We start from the raw sequence: 17,548 nt of genomic DNA, 5'->3' as shown, positions 1-17,548 counted from the left end.
CCATCAGTTCCAGGTGACACAAAAAATATCTGGCTTTTTGGTGAGGTTACTTCATATTAACTTTTATTTTTTCAGTGGTTTACTTTTTAGAAAGACAGTTCACCAGTAATATTGTGAAAACATAATCTTACCCACTGAAGGGTAGGTTTTTAAAAAAAATAAAATAAAATAGAGGAAGCAGTACTTATAAAATGAAAAACCGACAACCTAATTATGTCGGAGAGTGGAAGGGATGTTATGTGTGCACAACAAGACTCGCTTCTCTCTTTGTGCTGATGAGTGTCTGGATTCTCTGGCTTTTTATAATGAGGATCTGGGAGATAAAAATCTCAGCCGAGGTGGCTGCTAATCCAAAACAGACCCTGATCACAGTACTAATGAAGCATTTGTTCACCTTAAAAAACAAATGCTACATTTGTGAGTCATTCTAAAAACAGAACAAATTGAACAATTTAAATTACTTTGTCAACATATTTATCCTGAAAGTTGTATAATATTAAGTGAGACTTTTTGTAGAACGTTGCTATGGTTATCAATAATATTTACCTTTTTCATTTTTTTATTTAGTTAGGTGGACCTCCTGTCCAAATGTTTCCCACTTGTGTCTTTATTACTCTGCACATTTAGCTACAGTTGAAAAATTATATTTTCATTCAATGTACAAAACGACAACATTGCAATGTCTAAAAGACAATTTAGAATAACTTTTTTCCAGTGAGCCTCATTTAAATTGAATTTATTGAGTTAAATAGAAACAAACCGTTGGATGTATTTTACCTTCCCTATCCCAATGCTGGGGAAAGAGACGAGTTCCCCAGCACACAAGTCATGTATGGTTTTGTGCAAAATGTGAATGTCAACAACCCCCACCAAAAAAATAGCTGTTAACGGAGTTGTTATGCAGAGAGTCAAAATTGACCACAAAGCCATCAAGACAGGAAGAAGCTATTACTCTAAAAGAAAAATAAAAAACTAAATTGCTCAAATGCATATTGAAAACCTTTATAAATTGTTCCCTTGTGCATCGTCTCCCAAAGCTTTTGCTACACAATATACTCATAATTAAAAAGTGCCAAAAATAAGAAATTTCCTGCCATAAAGAGCATCTATTGAAGCTTGAACAGAACAACAATGTTGCTCATGGTTTAGATCTCAGTTTCTAGCGCTGATTGGATTTACACAACGGGTGAAATAAATCCTTCAACTTTAATCTTCATTCAATTCAAATCTGGTCATTTTCTGTTCTACAAGTTATAAATGAATTTTGGGGGGTGGGAAGCACTGGCTACAAAATCCTGCTCTTAACACAGTATTATGTAATGTCACACACACACAAAAAGGTTAAATCTGCAACTAAGACCATTATTACCCCTGAGGATTAAAAAATATCCATGACATCACGTTGTTTTCATTCTTTGTCACGCGATTTTCTGATCATTCTAACACTGTTGTAACTTGCAATCAAATATCACATTTCTGCTTTTATTTAACATATCTATGACTATTCAAATACTGTTTGTTTGTTGGATAATGTGTCTAACCTGCTATAAAAAAAGTAAAACTTAAAAGACATAATACAGTACGTTATAAAGTTATAAATTCCAACAAATGATCCACAGAGAGGATCATATGTTGCGTGAAAGATTTTAAGAATTTAACCAACATCTTTTCCATCACAACTAGCATGCAATCCTCTTAAAAAAAACAATATATCAATACATAACTCACTGAACTGACCCCAGTGAACAGCTGAATGCTAAATGGGTTATAATGATTACACATGTCTACATTCGCAATGAGGAAGTAAACTCACAAATCTTGAAAAAGTTTGATAAAAAAAGAGTCCTGACCAAATTAAATAAACGAATACACAAATAAATAAATAAATATATTATTGTTAATTCCATCCATTGGTTGTTTTTACCCACATAATTCCTGAATTGGTCATATTGGTGATGTGAGGAAGGGTGTGCTAACAACAGCTATTCGTGTTTTTGGATGGTTGTAGGAGACAGAAACATCTGGGACAATGATACACTGATTCCCCACTTCCTCCCCCTTCCCAAACATATCTCAGTTTAGATTTTTGTATTTCTTTTTTCTTTTTAATGCTCGAAGAAGTACTATTACATAAATCCAAAGTGAAAGTGTTTTCAAAAAGTAAAAGTGATGTAATCTTACTTTCTTAACAACAAGACTTATTGCTGAAATAGTCTTGCATAATGATGCAATCATGCAGCTTTCTTGTCCTCAATAGGAGTCAGGAGAGGCTGCAAGACAAACAGGAACACTTGAGAGTGATATTTGCCCCAAAGTGGAAAAAATCGTATGAGAACTACTTCAGGAAGTAACATCCAGTGACAATAGTTTGGTCGTGAAATGTACGAAACCTCATACTTATACAATTTTGGATTTTTCGATTGCCAGAAAAATGAAAGTTTGAAATTGCTGCCCATCATCACACAGAAAAAACAAATGAAGCAAAACAAAATGGGAGGATCAGAATGGCAAACGGCTCATTGTTATTCACACAGTTAAGTGGTATAATCTGTTTAAAAAAGTTCATTTAAATCCAGAGTTTATCAGTGAGGACAACAGATGAAAATGTGGAGGTATGAGACAGAGACCCCCTACAGCATCATTTAGTTGGATGTTTCATTTGACTGCTGTCTCATTCATTATGTCCATTCATCCATGCACTCCTCACACTCCAGCTGACAAGAGGGCTGAATAATGTCGATCTGAATTGCTGTTTTGGGTATCTATTGTGAAATGAGTCATTCTTTTCTGCCTCTATGTGTGTAACTGTTGTTCTCAGCTTACAATTTGACATATGTTGTGGTTTCAGTGGGCATTTTGTACTTTTGATTTATTGTTCCTTTGTGGCTAATCCCTATTCTTTTGTTTTTCATATTTTAAATTACTCTTTATGCAGCATATCAAAACCTTACATTGCCAATTTTAGGAAAACTACATAAATGTTGTTTGCGAATGGCGACAGCAACACTGAAACAAATTAGATTCAGCAAAAAGTTCCAGAGTGTTTTGGATCTTTGGCAAAAAAAAAAAATGTGAGTTTGATTTATAATCATTTACCTGTTCAAATTTTTAGAAGCCAGCCCTTAGGATCTTTTTTTTTATTATTTAAAAGCCATATATAACAGTTTAGGATGAAAATAGCAATACAGCTGACAACATGTGTGAAGAAAAAGAAAAAAGAAGTGGGGATAATACTTGGACAATCTAATGCAGTTGTACTATTGGTGTATTTTTATCATTATATCATGTCGCGAGATATTATATAGTCCACACATTGGAAAACATTCCACATGTGACCACACAGTACACCATTTAAAACGATTACAGACAAATCTGAAAACCTTAAACGTGAAAACAAAAAGTTGGAAATAAATGTAGAAAAAATGTTGCATGTAGAAAGAGTGAGGGTATTATAGTCGGAAGGTTTTACCATGCGTTTCACATATGGAAATGTACCCATTTGTGAAATGTTTTGCATGTCACATGTGCTCCAATATGTGGTTTTAGTTGTCATCATATAGAACATGTGGCCACATTTTTTAAAACTTGACTACAAATGTAAATAGTTGAAAAAAACTTGCCAATTTCATGTATCTTTCTATAAGTACAAGCTGCTATATCTGAACCAGTCTCTAAAGTTGGGTTATCACAGGGGGTTTGTTGTACATCTGGATACCAGGGCTTCCTAGTATTGACTTTATTTATACGCCTCATAAAGTGTCCTTAGAGAGTTGAAGAATATGCTACTTTTGGACCTCACAGCTGCCATAAAACATTAGTTAGCTTTTTTTTTTTTAAAGGAGAGAGTTTAATATTTAATCATGAGGAAAAACGAAATTGAGCCATTTTTAAAAAAAGATTCTTCCAGCACAGAGCATGTCCAAAGCATCATGTAGCACTGCAGCTTTCATAGGACAGTCAACTTGAAATTTTCCCAATAAATAGATGTTTAATTTCAACAGTAATGTCAAAGGTTTTAGCACAAATGCCTGTACATCAGCACTTTCAGTAGCTGAACCAGACCCAAAGGTCAGAGGCATGATAAATTCTTAAGATCATCTTAAAAAGTCCATATCATCAGTATTTAATTATTCAGAAGTCTCTCCATAATCACTCCAATGCCAACTAAGAAAATAATCTAACTGCTGTTGGATCCAGTTGAAACATCTTTACCACACAAAAATCTTTCATTACAACGTTATGACCTCTTTAAAATAAATATTTTTTATTTCTTTTGGACATTCTAATTCAGTAAACATCTGTATTAACTGCTTCAGAAAACACAAACAATAAATACAGGCAGATTCATTTTCATTCATTTTCATTCTATTTTAAAACAACTACAGTCTCAGAAATGTAATTGTTTATTGAGGAAATATATTTTTATGCAGCGATTTAGAGCCTTAAATAGCTGCATATTTAGGGCAGAGTGACATAATTATTTTTTGTAATAAAAAATTGCTGCTAGTCATTAAAATGGTAATAAAATGGTCGTTCTTCTTCCATGACTTATTCACGTCACTACGTTGGAAGGAAACACAAACTCCTATTTGTAGCAGTCTAGAGTCCTATGATGCCCTCAGAGTATTTTGCACAGGTTCTGAAAATTTCTCCAAACATTATCATCCAAACTTCTCAGACTATTTGTCAAACTTTTCCTCCTTCAATGCTGGAATATTGCTGTAAGCCTTTAAACCTTGTAAGGTTGCCAACGAATCAAAAGTGGATAGAAAATGGTCGCCTTCAGAGTCTTCTAAATTAAAGCTTTGTTGTAACTAGAAGGAAAGGTACCTCTTCTGTAACTCCAAAGTAAACCAACGGCAGCATGAAGTAATCTTAAAACTCCATTGCATCTGATGTATTACCTTCTCTCCCTTTCTTAAACTGGACTCATCCTGCAAGAACCATGAATGTTTTAACAGCTGAATCACTCCCAAAGACAGAATGAGGGTGATTAAAGGTCATAACTGGTGGACATAAATAGCATTTCTCAGTGAGATGTTCAGTGCAGCTGTACAATTCGATATCCATCAACTCTTAATACCTAATCATAGCTGCAACAGACACATTGGCTCCCAAAGCTGATTTGACAAATCAAACCCTTACCTTCACTGGTTTCCACTCCTAATAGCGTGTTGGAGCAAAATATTGGATATCTGTTTCAGTGCAGCATTGTTCATACATTCTGCTTTACCTTTGTTAAAAACAGCTCATCCTCCAGGGCTTCAGCTTTGAATGCAACAACTGGGCGATGGACAAGGCCTACCTGTTCTGGACTCTGCACAGAAACCTCAGTTGATACATTGCACCATCCAAAATAAGGCAATCACATACCAATGTATTTTGTCTTAAGTTTTACTTTTATGTTTCCAAAAAGCAGTGTTTCTGTTCTATAACTGTGATGACAATTACCCACTTTTATTAGCTGATGAGTATTTATAGTGAAATACGTATAATACCTACAGCTGCACTAATTGACCTCGCAACAAAATTTATAGTGCACAAATAAAAGGGAGGGGTCAACTTTGTTTGAAGGCACTCGCGGCCACATGTAAAAGCTGAAATCTATTTTTGCATTCGAAACAGTGGACAATCAGTGAGTTGTAATATCAAAGCAATGCAAACCCCTTGATCCATTTTGTGGCACTCATCACGAAAACCCTGCAATATAAATATAAATGAATGCAAATGAGCATCACTGGCTTTGTTAATCTGTAGACATTTACTTGTTATAAAAAGTTTGCATGTAAAATAATTCCAATTTGCTACAAGAGAAAGAGAATATTTGAGAGTTACGAATTGCAAGGAAAGACTTTTTTTTCTGACGTGGAAACGATCCCTGCACATATTTAAAGAGCCTGTTCCTTTTGTGAGCATGTTACCATTAGAGATTCAGATGTCATGATAGTCAAGGGTTAGAAACCTGGAGGGTGAATTTATTTATCAAGAGTCAAGTTCAATCAGCATTTACAGATTGATGGAAACAGAAATCAGCAGCGAAGGCTAAAATGGTGACACATATGAGCTTTAGTGTAAGGTAAACTATCTCCATCACCTTCATGACCTAATGGATGTTGACTGGATTACAGCATATTACAGCTTTTTACTATTTAGTAAAAAATAAATACTAAATAGTATTTATTTAGAAAGTGTATTTAAGTGTATATTTTACACTTATTTTTCACTAAGTGTAAGATATACACTTAATGATTCAAAGCATAGATTTCAAGAATCGTCTGTAATTTTGTCCTCGATATTTTTTAGGATTTCCTATTGATATTTTGTACTTCAATGATCATTTTTACTGGAAAAGCTTCTTCTCTGATTTTTACTTGAAAACAAAACAGGAAAACCACATAAGCAAAGAATTTATTTATTGCTTTTAGCTTAACAGTTTTGGTATTTATAATCACACATATTAATATTGTTTGGCAACACTTTATTTGAAGGGGTGCGCATAAGACTGACATGACACTGTTATAAACATGACATAACATCTGTTATGAATATGATTATGAATGTTTATGACTGCTATCATAAAGTTTCATTCGGTAAATATTGACATTTCTAATGAAAAGTTGACACTTTTAATGGTCTTTTCATGCAAGTCTTAATGGAGCTTTGCATTAAAAGTGTCATTATTTAGCAAATAATGCAAAGTTTACATTTTTAATGGACCTTTAATCCAAGTTTTTGTGCAACTTTGCATCAAAAGTGTCATTATTTACCAAATGACACTTAATGCCAACAGTGATAAACATTCATAAAGACTTGTTCATGTTTATGACAGTGTTATGTCAGTTTTATGCACACCCCTTCAAATAAAGTGTTACCATATTGTTCTTTTTATCATATAAATCAGAATGTGAAAATCCTCCAGGTTCTCCATTTTCAAACACAAATACTGTTAGGTATTGATTTAATTAGACACCAGCTGGAGTCAGTTCACTACTGGCATGGATGAAGAAACAGAATGCTTAAACTCTGCCTGTTCCTGGCCGCCCTTTAATTAAAAAGAAAAGGTTCTTTGAGTCCGTAGATCAGATTACTGATGGGTGTTGAGATGAAGGAAAACATCTTATCTAAACCTCTGTGATTAATTAACGTTGCCCTTAGTATACATGAGAACGACTTTGTGTTTCTTCTTGCTATTAGACACACCATATGCAGAGTATCAATTAAGCTCTTCTCCAAGATAGCAGTGAAAGTCAAACTGTTGGCCAGTTTGCAATTTTTCATCCAGACCAAAACAGCACAGCAAAAATGATCGCTCCAACAATATTTAGTCATCAACTGTTGTTTGCAACTGGCCTTTTTAGAGAAATCACGTTTAGATTAACTTCAGTGATGATTCCATGAATAGCTTTGTTTTATTGTTTTACCCTTAGATGGCATTGAGTTTTGACATTGCTTAAATATCATTCAAGTTTGCAACATTATTTAATATTAAGGTAAATTTAATTATGATTAATAAATGTTCTTATCTCTTAAACATGGAGGTATTACTGACCACGAAACGCAGGCCAAGTGAAATCCTATAAAGGATTGCAGTACATTAGGTTGGGTTTGTTACCATATTTTGTAATAAAAGTAATCTTATTGTCTTATTATATGGTACATTTAACAAAAACAGCTGATGGATTCCTTAAGGCAAGGCACGGCAGAGACTGAAAGGAAAAACATGTTTGTAAGCTGGTACAAAGTGTCAACAACTGTAGATCATTTGACATAATTTGCATGCTCTATTAGTTTTTCTCATTCCCCTCTGCCTCTCTTGGGTTCACTGCCATCGACTTGTCCTCCCAACAGCAGAGTTGAACCGTGGCGCCAAATAAAAATAAATCACATTTTCTGTGAAGTATCCACAGGGGCAGGCAAATGGATTGGAGAATATTGGGTTTTCTGCACAATGAACAGACAGATAAAGGGAAAACTAATGAATGGCATAAAAAAAAAAAAAGTAAAAGTATACATTTTTGTTACAAGTTTCTTTGGAAGTCATACAGTGCAATATGTTGATGGATTGTATGGATGTATTTTGAGCAAAATTACTTAAATTGTGATGCATAGAGTCATTCAAGGAACACGGCTCTTGTTAGAACATAGTTTTGTAACAATGTAATAAAAATTTTAAAATGGCAATTATTTAACTTATTTCACTATTTAGAGTTGCAGTGCATAAATTTTAGAAAAAATCCTCCATATTTAGCATTTTTGTGGATTTCATATTGATATGTTGTACTTTTATGACTATTTTGTTTTGTGTATGTTTGTCTTTTGGCTGTCAATCAATCTGTCCACCTTCTCTAATAACCCTGTTGGTGAAAGCACACACTTTCAGATTGCAGTGTGACACTGACTGAAGGTCAGACCCATCTCAGGTAAACAACCCTGGTTGGTGACGTTGCTGCTCTCTGTTGCCTCTGCGTAAGCAAAATGCAGCTGCCAGTTTGAAAAATACCAAAGGATTTAGGATTTCAATTTCTCTTTCAATTGAGGAACCAAATTGGTTAGATTATTACTTTGACCTATTGTCGTGTGAAAACAAACCTCAGATCCCTTCTAGGAAAACAGATACTTGTCAAGTATCTGTCATCGTTTCGCATGGATGTTTACTGACTAGAAACATCGAGGCAAAACCTTCGTAACTGGTGCAGCCTGCAATGTATAGGTGTTGATGACTAGTACCAAAGTTGCAATGTCTCAAAGGACTATCTACCTCAATCTACCTCAGTGTGAAAAGATTTTGCCCAGCATGATCATTTTCAGTCACCACATCCAGACCTCATTACCACTGCACTCACTGAATCAAGAAATCAATTAAATAAAGCCCATGTGACAGCATGAAGCAGGTAGCAAGAGGCAACACAGTCTGTTTGGATTTAAAGAATCAAAGAAATAGACGTACCTGCAGGGAAAATGCAAGTAATGATACCAGTGAACCGTCCCAGTTTCATCAGTAGCCTCGTTGTCCTGGTGGAACCATAAATGTTGCTCTCCATTCAAATTCCCTGAGGAGCGTGTTCATCCATCAATTCATTGACTTTACTGACAATGACCCAAAGTACACAAGCAAGTTTTCATACTCGAACCAATTCAGCAAAGAAGAATAGACCAGAGTTCTTCCACAGTGTTATAAAACTCACTGGTGGTCGTCTTTTCACCAAGCATGGCACAATTTGCTTTAAGAGTTTGAGTTGCTTCTTCTTTTAATAAATAAAAATCATCGTTTGCAGGCATAGGGTCAAACAGAGATTTACATTTTTATTTCTTTGTACGTTTTGATAATTAATTTATTTAGTGATGGGCTACTCTAATGAATGTCTGTCTGAATCTTGTTTATCTGGTTTTTGCCACTTAATAAAGTGGCAGGCCAGGAAATTAATCCATTCTGGTGCAATTATCTAGTATTGTTTTGAATTTTTTTATTTCTGGTGTGTAGTATGTATTTTTAGCAGTTTTGAATCTTGCCAGCAAATGATACATTGCAAGATGAAAACATCTAATGCTTGGTTTTAAAGCTACTCACTGCTCACACAGTGTATGAAAGCTAACAACAGCACTATGACCTGTAACAGGTTATTATCTTTCATTAAAAATAATTAAAAACTACTCAAGATTTTTGGACTGAAAATACATTTACGTACTCACAAACAGGTAAAATATTAATACTAAACATCCATTTTTCCGAACAAATTCAAAGTGAAATTGATTTTTTTTTTCCTAAAGAACTTGCTAATGCCCTTAGTCTATTAAACATTTGGACAGAATCAAAAACTATAAGAAAGCTTTGTCATTAAGGCATTAAATCCAGCCTCCAGTTTTATTTGAATCATAGGAATATAAAGCAAATGGGTTCATAAAAAGCCCATTTGGGACAAATAGCAGTATAACTATTAGTCCATTTTCTGCAGTAGAGTTCTAAATCATCAACTATTAGGAGCAGCAAACCAAAGCAGAGACTTTTCAGTAAAAATGGCAATAAAACATGTATTATAATGGCCATGTTCCTCTGGGGAAATATGCTGCTTTTAAGGGTTTGATTATGAATATTTACTTTGGTGTTAAAGGGAACTCTGTTTACTGGATAAATGGGTATTTTGGTACAATAATTGGGTTTGTTGGTATTTAGTTAGTAGCTTAATGGGAAATTATTTTTTGTGGTGTGTTTGCCTTTTTAACTACCACGTTTTCTAAGAGTCGTGAGACTGTTAACTTAGGACTTAAAAACAATGTCTGGTTTTGACTTGGCTAAAAGTATTTTCCAGAACAGGAATATGTCGTTAGGATGACAAAGGTGCAGAATATACAACCCAAATATGTAGCATGTATACAAAGGCCACAGAGACTGTTTTTTAACTGATAAAAATAAGCATTTTAAATTATTTTAATGATAAGTTGTGCCTTTAATTATTAATAATTATTAATTCACACTGTCAAATAAATACAGTGTCCCTGAATGATGTGGATTTGTTCTGCTCTACTATTACAGCCATGACAGTTTTCACTTTGAATGTGTCTTTAACGTGTTACATTGAATAATTTTCTGGGGTTATGTGGGGTTATCTGGTTCTCCTTAAATATTAGTGAGGAATATTATTCAAGGATTAATGTGAGTTCTGCCAACATCTCGGCTATTTCATTCTCTAGCGATTTGTTTGACATATCTGAAGTGGAGAGACACTTTTGAAGCTACTCACCTTAACATCATGTCAGTGTGTGCTCTTCTCCCAAAGCAAGAAGTGCCATCTATAGGCATAGATTGATCATCTGAACCTTTCAGACTGTTTTGGGAAAGTTCTTCATTTTGTCTTCATCAATACTTGTCTGCATTTTGTTTTTTAATACCTGAGATGAGTCATTTTTGCACAAACTTCTTTCGGACTGTGTTTCCTTATCAATCCATTGGGAATCTCCTGCTGATTTTTCTGGCAAGTACTCCTTTCTTTTATCTGCTATTATACTGGTCGTCTGTCTTGGGAAGGGACCCAAAGACTCATTCCTTCAAATATCCAAGTCGGTCACTCAGAACTTAGTGACTTTTCCTTTCCTGCCTCAAAGTAAGGCCGGTTCTGAGGGCTACTGCTCAGACTCCTTCAACCGAGCAATAAGTAGCTGGCCCCTTTTGACAGCTTGCTTAATGAGAGCCTGAGACCCAGAGAGAGAGAGAGAGTGACTGATGTTTCCAATCAGACGGGAGGTCAACTGGATCAGAACAGATGTGAAAGGAGAGAACTTCAACCTCTCTCTTGGAGCAGATAGAAATCATATAACTTGGCTGATTCCTTCACAAAAGGTTTTTAAAAGTTTGAATAAACCTAGAGCTTAATCTCTTGAACAACAATATGGATGATGTCAGGATCGTCAGCTGTTTGGTTTTTTAAAATTGTTTTTTATGTTTTGGAGTTATTAAATATTGTTACTGTAGTTTTACCAATACACCAATACGCAGATCTGTAGGCAGTTTGGGTATAAGAAGTGCCTTGCCCAGGGGAACACCGACATGTGGCTGGAAGAAGCTGAAGTGAAACCTACAACCTTTCGATCATAAGACAACTACTCAGTTGCCCCAGTTTGTGTGTGTAGTTTTCCACTTAGATCAGTGTTTATTTTTCTGCACCTGGTTTCCTTTGTGTCTCATTCACAGCTGTTCCAAATCCCCCTGATCAATTCATGTGTTCATATTGTGATACTTCACTTTAAATTGGGTTCCTAAGGTTTGCTTTGGTTGTCTCTTGACTGACGTTCCAACACGTAGAACTACTGAGATTAATGGTGAAAAAAAAGTCAAAGTGGCATAAAATTATATAATTAAGTAAAAAAAAACGTTTACTACTCTTATTAGTTTTCCTCTAAACGTATCAAGTATTTAATTAACTGTCATCGTTATGAGTACATTGTCTGACTTCTTAATTTGCTTCTCAACACTGATGCTGAGAAAACACTGAGTACTTTTCACTCTTGTCACATAACATGATCTCTGGTTAGTGACATTTTTAATTATTTACCTCTAGATGCTTTCTAGCACCCACAAGCTGTGTGAGAAGTGGCCTTATGCATCTTTAACTCAGACACTTTGTTTAGTAGAAGAACTCTGAAATATGTCATATGTGTTCATAGAAGTTCAATCCATGTTACCAGAAATATTTTTGAAGGATTTTATGTACTTTGGAAACTGTCCATCACTTCAGTGTTTCCAAATGCAAACAAGACAAGCATCTCTCAAAAGACAATAAAATAATGCAAGAGGAGTAACAGCTTGGAAAAAAGTAACCTGTTTTCAATTTTCACACAAGCTAAGCCCTACTTGAAACATAAACCCATATGGGAAAACTGAGACACTTGAGTTAAAACAGCACATCTGCCTTTGTTGTATAAATAAATACTGCAGGCTAATTTCTGTCCCGCTTCTCGCTCGTAATTAGCTTCCTGGAAATTAGGTGTCTTTTGCGATTTTGGTTATGTAATTATTTCTCCCACTAATTAGCAAAAAGGGGGGCTGATTTGTGCATTGCATGCCGTGAAATAATGCACGATGTCTCAACAGCCTTCATCCACACATAACATTTTGTCGTGTAAATTATACACATGCGTGTTTCGGGAGTTGTAAGTTTTTTCTTTGAATATTGTGCTTTGAAGGCAGATGGAGGTGTGCTTGCGTGCCTCCTTGTGGAGTGAGTGCGTCAGCACTGGAGGAGGCTGCGGAGGGATGGGTGGTTGGCAAACAGGAAAGAGGAGCACACTATAAGAGGAGCATTAGCCGGGAGACGCGTCAAAACATTTAGCCGAGAGAGGAGGGGAGGGGGAGACACGCTGGAGAGCGCTCACAATGAAGACCTGAATTGTCTTTAATGTTTTATTTTGTTTTTTTTTTTTTGTTTGTTTGTTTGTTTGTTTGTTTTTTCCTTAAAGCCAATATCTTGTTTATTACAGAACGGCACAAAACTATTAGGACGCAGTGAGGATTCGACACCTTTTCTTTAAAGTTCGGTCCGGCGTCGCGCTTCTGAGTCAAATCCTGGATAAGCGCGGCGGGAGGAAAAGTGTCAGTTTCAGCACCTGAGAGGAGGAAAGCTCCACTCTGTCTGCTCCTTCTGGGAAACCCTGCCCCAAAAACTATTCTGCCGCTTCTGATGTGAACTGCCCCGGTCCGACAAGCTGCTCCCCCCTGCCCGCTGCAAGAGAGGAAGAAGCGCACAGATCCGCTAAGGGAAGGATCGGCGACCGACTGTGTGCTCAATATGTACCAGGGGCATTTACAGGTAAGAAGCCAGACTCTGCATGTTGTCCAGCATGACGGAGCAAACGGGATCACTTCTTCCTGCAGCCCAGTTTATATCTAAGGTATTTTGTTTATGTCATGGAGGAAAGTTAGGCTTGCTTTGGTGTTCTTGTTCTGATAGAGCAAATATTTTAATTACTAATTCCCCATCAAATCAGTTGGTCGTGTATTCCGGATCGATAGTTCACAGTGCATGTCTAAAACACGTGCAGAAGCATGAAAAAGGTTAGCAACACCGTGGCATGTTTGAGGTTACTTTACAGAGATATCAATTTAGCAAGACCCAAGAACACAGATTTTGACGTCATCTGGTCTGACGTCAAAACTGTAAACAGCAAAATGTGTTTTGTGTCCAGAGTCCCCAATATCTAAAACCGATTTGCAAGAATCGTGACAAAAGCAGATATTAAAAACTGCATTGTCATGCCTCAGCTTCTTAAGTTGACGTAAAGATTTTAAATGATCAGCTGTTTATATGCTGATCATAATTATAACACAAAACAACACTCCAGTGTTTATTACTAAAAGTCCCCTTGAACTCCAGAAGCCTGATAGTTCATAGAGAGACTCCTGCTCCTAGACAGCTGATTATGTAATACTTGCTTGCTACTGAGACACACCAAAGCGTTATAGTTCATCACACTGATGTAAGGGGATTAATTAGAAATGCTTTTAAATGTGACCAGATGCGGATCTTCATCTAAATTATATGTTTTCCATGTTTAATTCATGCTTTGAGTGTCACACACTCTGTGTTTCCCATAACATGCATGCAAGTCATAACGGCGCCCGTACAATTTTAACATGTCAGAATCCAGTTCAGCCTTTGTGCGAAACAAATTCAGCAAAAATAAATTCTAATGAAAAGTGAATGCTCTATTTGTAATTAGAATGAAAACATTCGTCCTGGTGTCACTTTTGACTGAGTCAAATGCAGAACTGTGGGCATGCATAAAATATCAACGCGAGGTGAAACTTTGAGTTTTCCCATCAAATCTATGCTGAATATAATCTGGAAGGAATGAGATTGTACATTTTAAGATAGTTGAGTCTCCTGGCATTGATAAAGTAATTTTTTTTGTTAGATTAATAAAAGTAAATAATATGCACACTATTTTCTGCAGGTTAGAGTTCATGCATTTAAGAACGAAGGGTTTTCCTTCAATTACAAAAATGTTAATTGCAATATCTACTTTGCATGTATATTATGCATGGAAAAAAGAAAACATTAAAGGATTGTTGAACGCAAAAAAATATTAATCTGAACTTGTTTCCCTTGTTGATTTGACCTCTGAATGAAAGCCTGTGGCATAAATAATTGAGAAATGTGCCTCTCTATTGCTTGGAATTTTAAATGTTGTTCCTACATAGACTACCGGTGCATGACTCAGTTTTTCATAGCTTGAGCTATCAGATTTCCTTCCCTGAAGTTCCTATGCTTTGGAAGTGCATCTTTGTTGCAAAGTTACCAGTTAACAAGATTTGGCTGTTTGGTCATTGCAGCTCGTGATGCTTTAAGATAAGGGCGTCCGGTTTCAATCTGATTCGTTTTATACCGCTAACTCCCTCAGTTTTACCACATTTACCTCTTATGCAGTTCTGAATGATCTGCATACAACGATCAAGTATTGGATGGATCAATTTATCTTGGCGTGAGCTCAGTCTCATGAAAGAGGCCAAACCTCCATCAAGGTTGGCTTGTGTGGATCAATTCCACATGTACAGCGTCATAGTTTGGCATGATCGGTGTTGCCTGGCAGAAACACAATGCTGGGCTCTTCTCCTCTATTTTTTAAGCCATTCTATTTCCTCCAAATGCATCCACATGCCCCTTTTGTTATTGTTTTGTTGTCATGCATGTAGTCATTGTCTGCCTTCTCTAAGGGAGAAAATTACTTACTGTATCCGGTGTTGGAATAGATTCGTACACTTAAAGATAAGCAGTCCAAAGGTGTGGATGTCATTCAGCCTCGTTTCTCTTTGTGTGAGCATGGAACTGGATATTCTGTGAGGCGAGCTGACTCAGCACAGCTGTTCTTCTGTCAAACAAAACAGACATCATTGTTAGTTTGGTTGCGTGGTTTGTTTTGATGCTATTCATCAAAAAAAGAGAGAAAAAAACCTTAAGACTTTATTTCTTCTTCTTATACATCATCCTCCTATAATGTGTGGAACTGCCACAGCAGCTTTTCTGTGTTGGCATTCATGTTTACTGTAGATCCAATTAAGGTTTCACTGGTAGTGTTTATGTAATAGACACCCTGCCGTAATAGGAGTGATACTCTGGTGCCTTCAGATATTTGGACTGTTAAGCACAACATTATTACATAATTTGATTATCATATTCAAACTGCTGCAGGGAAGATCTTGGACGGATACAAATGCTGATAAGAAGTAGATCAAGTCTCTTAAGGTCCCAGTCATTTGCATTACTATTTTATTATGCTGCTGATTTATTTTTGCAGTTTGATCTGCCGGGTCAAACACTGTTTATAGATTTCCCTCCAGTCAATTATGGTTCAACAGAACTTTTTTTTTTGTTGTTTGTTTTTTAAACTGCATTTTTTGTATAGCTATTTGTTTCTGTGCTACAGACACTTGAGGCAATCTGGTGCATTAATGGTTTTCTGCATCTTTGGAGGGTTCTGTTATTTTAGAATGCATGTAATGTGAGTAATCAGATGTGAAAAATGTTACAGTTCTAAATGTAAAAAATATAAATAAAAAGCACCGAGCGAGCAGGATCTCACAATGATTTATGGAAATATGTTTCTGACCATACTGCTGCATGGTTTCATAAATTATTGTGTATCGGGTCATAACTTGCTACCAACCTTGTATTTAGTTTGCCTATTTTTCCACCAAAAGAGAAACATTAAATATTTATCCATCAAATTAAAGTCTAAAATCTGTGAAAGCTTAAAGATTTAAAGGGCTAGTGTTGCATTGATTTTAAAAACACAGTCTATGCACAAAACACTGAGGAGTGAAAACTGAACTGTAACTGTAGAAAACCATGACCTTTGCAGCATATTTTAAATTGAACTTGATGGAGTGATAATGCTAACAGAGTTACTGTAGTGAGAAGGAGTTGAAAGGTTAATTGAAATAAAGCCATACAGAGTGAAGCCAATCCTATGGGAGTCAGATTAAAAACCTACATCCAGCTGGAAGCAAATGAGCCACAATTCATCTCCGAGGTTCTTTGAATGTCCTCTCGGCTTTGTGCAATAATACCTTAAAATAAACAACTCTGATCTTCACAGCAGTGTTATTTACATGATGAGCTTAAACAGAGCACAGCTGGCCCTGGTGTGCCATAAACTGCACTTAATTATCTGGTAAACAAAACACAAAAGTTGGTCCTAAAAGTTCCTCTACTTATATATTTTAATGCAGGAATTTTTATTCTTAAAGTTGAAAGAGTAGCGCTTGCAGTATTTTGATATTTGTGTCCATTACCACACATTGACTCACTCGGTGTGCACACATACATTTGTCTTTGTGGGGGACTTGTTATTGATTATATATGCCTTTCTCTTCATATTAAGCTTGACTATATCACCTTCTTCTTTGCTTTAATTATAGCAATAAAATCTGAGTCTTAATGTCTTAATGATCAGAGGTGCTCCTACATTGTTGTTTGTGTGTACAGGAGTTGTTTGAAGGCATGGAGGGAGCGTTTATACAGCAGAGACAATCAGCTGCAGCTTAATGAAGTCACTTCTGTCTTTTAATTACATGAGAATATTTCACCGTCTGATTATTCAAACAAAATCAGGATTTTACCTAAAAGTCTTGTAGTAATTTTAAGGTGTCTGACATAAAAAATATAGAGTTATTGGTAAACCTTTTACACTTGCTTTGCTTGTAAATAATAGCAGCATAATTGAGAGTTTAGCCACATTAAAATACCGTTTGTGTGAGCAAACAGACAAGGGCAGAATTAAACATACGGAAAACACACATATAATAGTCATGAACTTCTTCAACATGCGTCAGAAGTTAATGCAAACATGACGGCTGTGAAAAGTTTATGAAAGATTGTTGTCATTAATTCTCTACACACCTACAAATTATTTGAGATTGGAGCTCCAGTCACAATTATGCTGTTTCTCCAACCTGAGGTTGTTTAGATGGGTAAGATACGAACACTATCCTACAATCCCTTTTTAATTAATAATTAGCAAATCCAACATGGTGTCTGTGTATGTGGGGAATATATTG

The 17,548-nt window shown here is 35.8% G+C and overlaps 1 protein-coding gene across 3 annotated transcripts in view; it reads left to right on the top strand.

Annotated features, from left to right (window-relative positions):
* The first annotated feature begins 12,813 nt into the window (after nt 1–12,813).
* pex5l (peroxisomal biogenesis factor 5 like) overlaps nt 12,814–17,548 on the top strand; it is an 80,838-nt gene continuing 76,103 nt past the window's right edge. For all 3 annotated transcript variants that reach the window (XM_023339326.1, XM_023339325.1, XM_005800540.3), the window contains exon 1: nt 12,814–13,301. In XM_023339326.1, the coding sequence (XP_023195094.1) occupies nt 13,281–13,301 (21 nt within the window). In that variant the 5' untranslated portion in view covers nt 12,814–13,280. The remainder of the gene's footprint in view (nt 13,302–17,548) is intronic.

The sequence above is a fragment of the Xiphophorus maculatus genome, chromosome 9 (assembly GCF_002775205.1).
Source record: "Xiphophorus maculatus strain JP 163 A chromosome 9, X_maculatus-5.0-male, whole genome shotgun sequence".
NCBI classification, from domain to species: domain Eukaryota; kingdom Metazoa; phylum Chordata; class Actinopteri; order Cyprinodontiformes; family Poeciliidae; genus Xiphophorus; species Xiphophorus maculatus.
The sequence above is the reverse complement of the archived record's forward strand: the minus strand, read 5'-3'. Positions and strand labels throughout refer to the sequence as shown.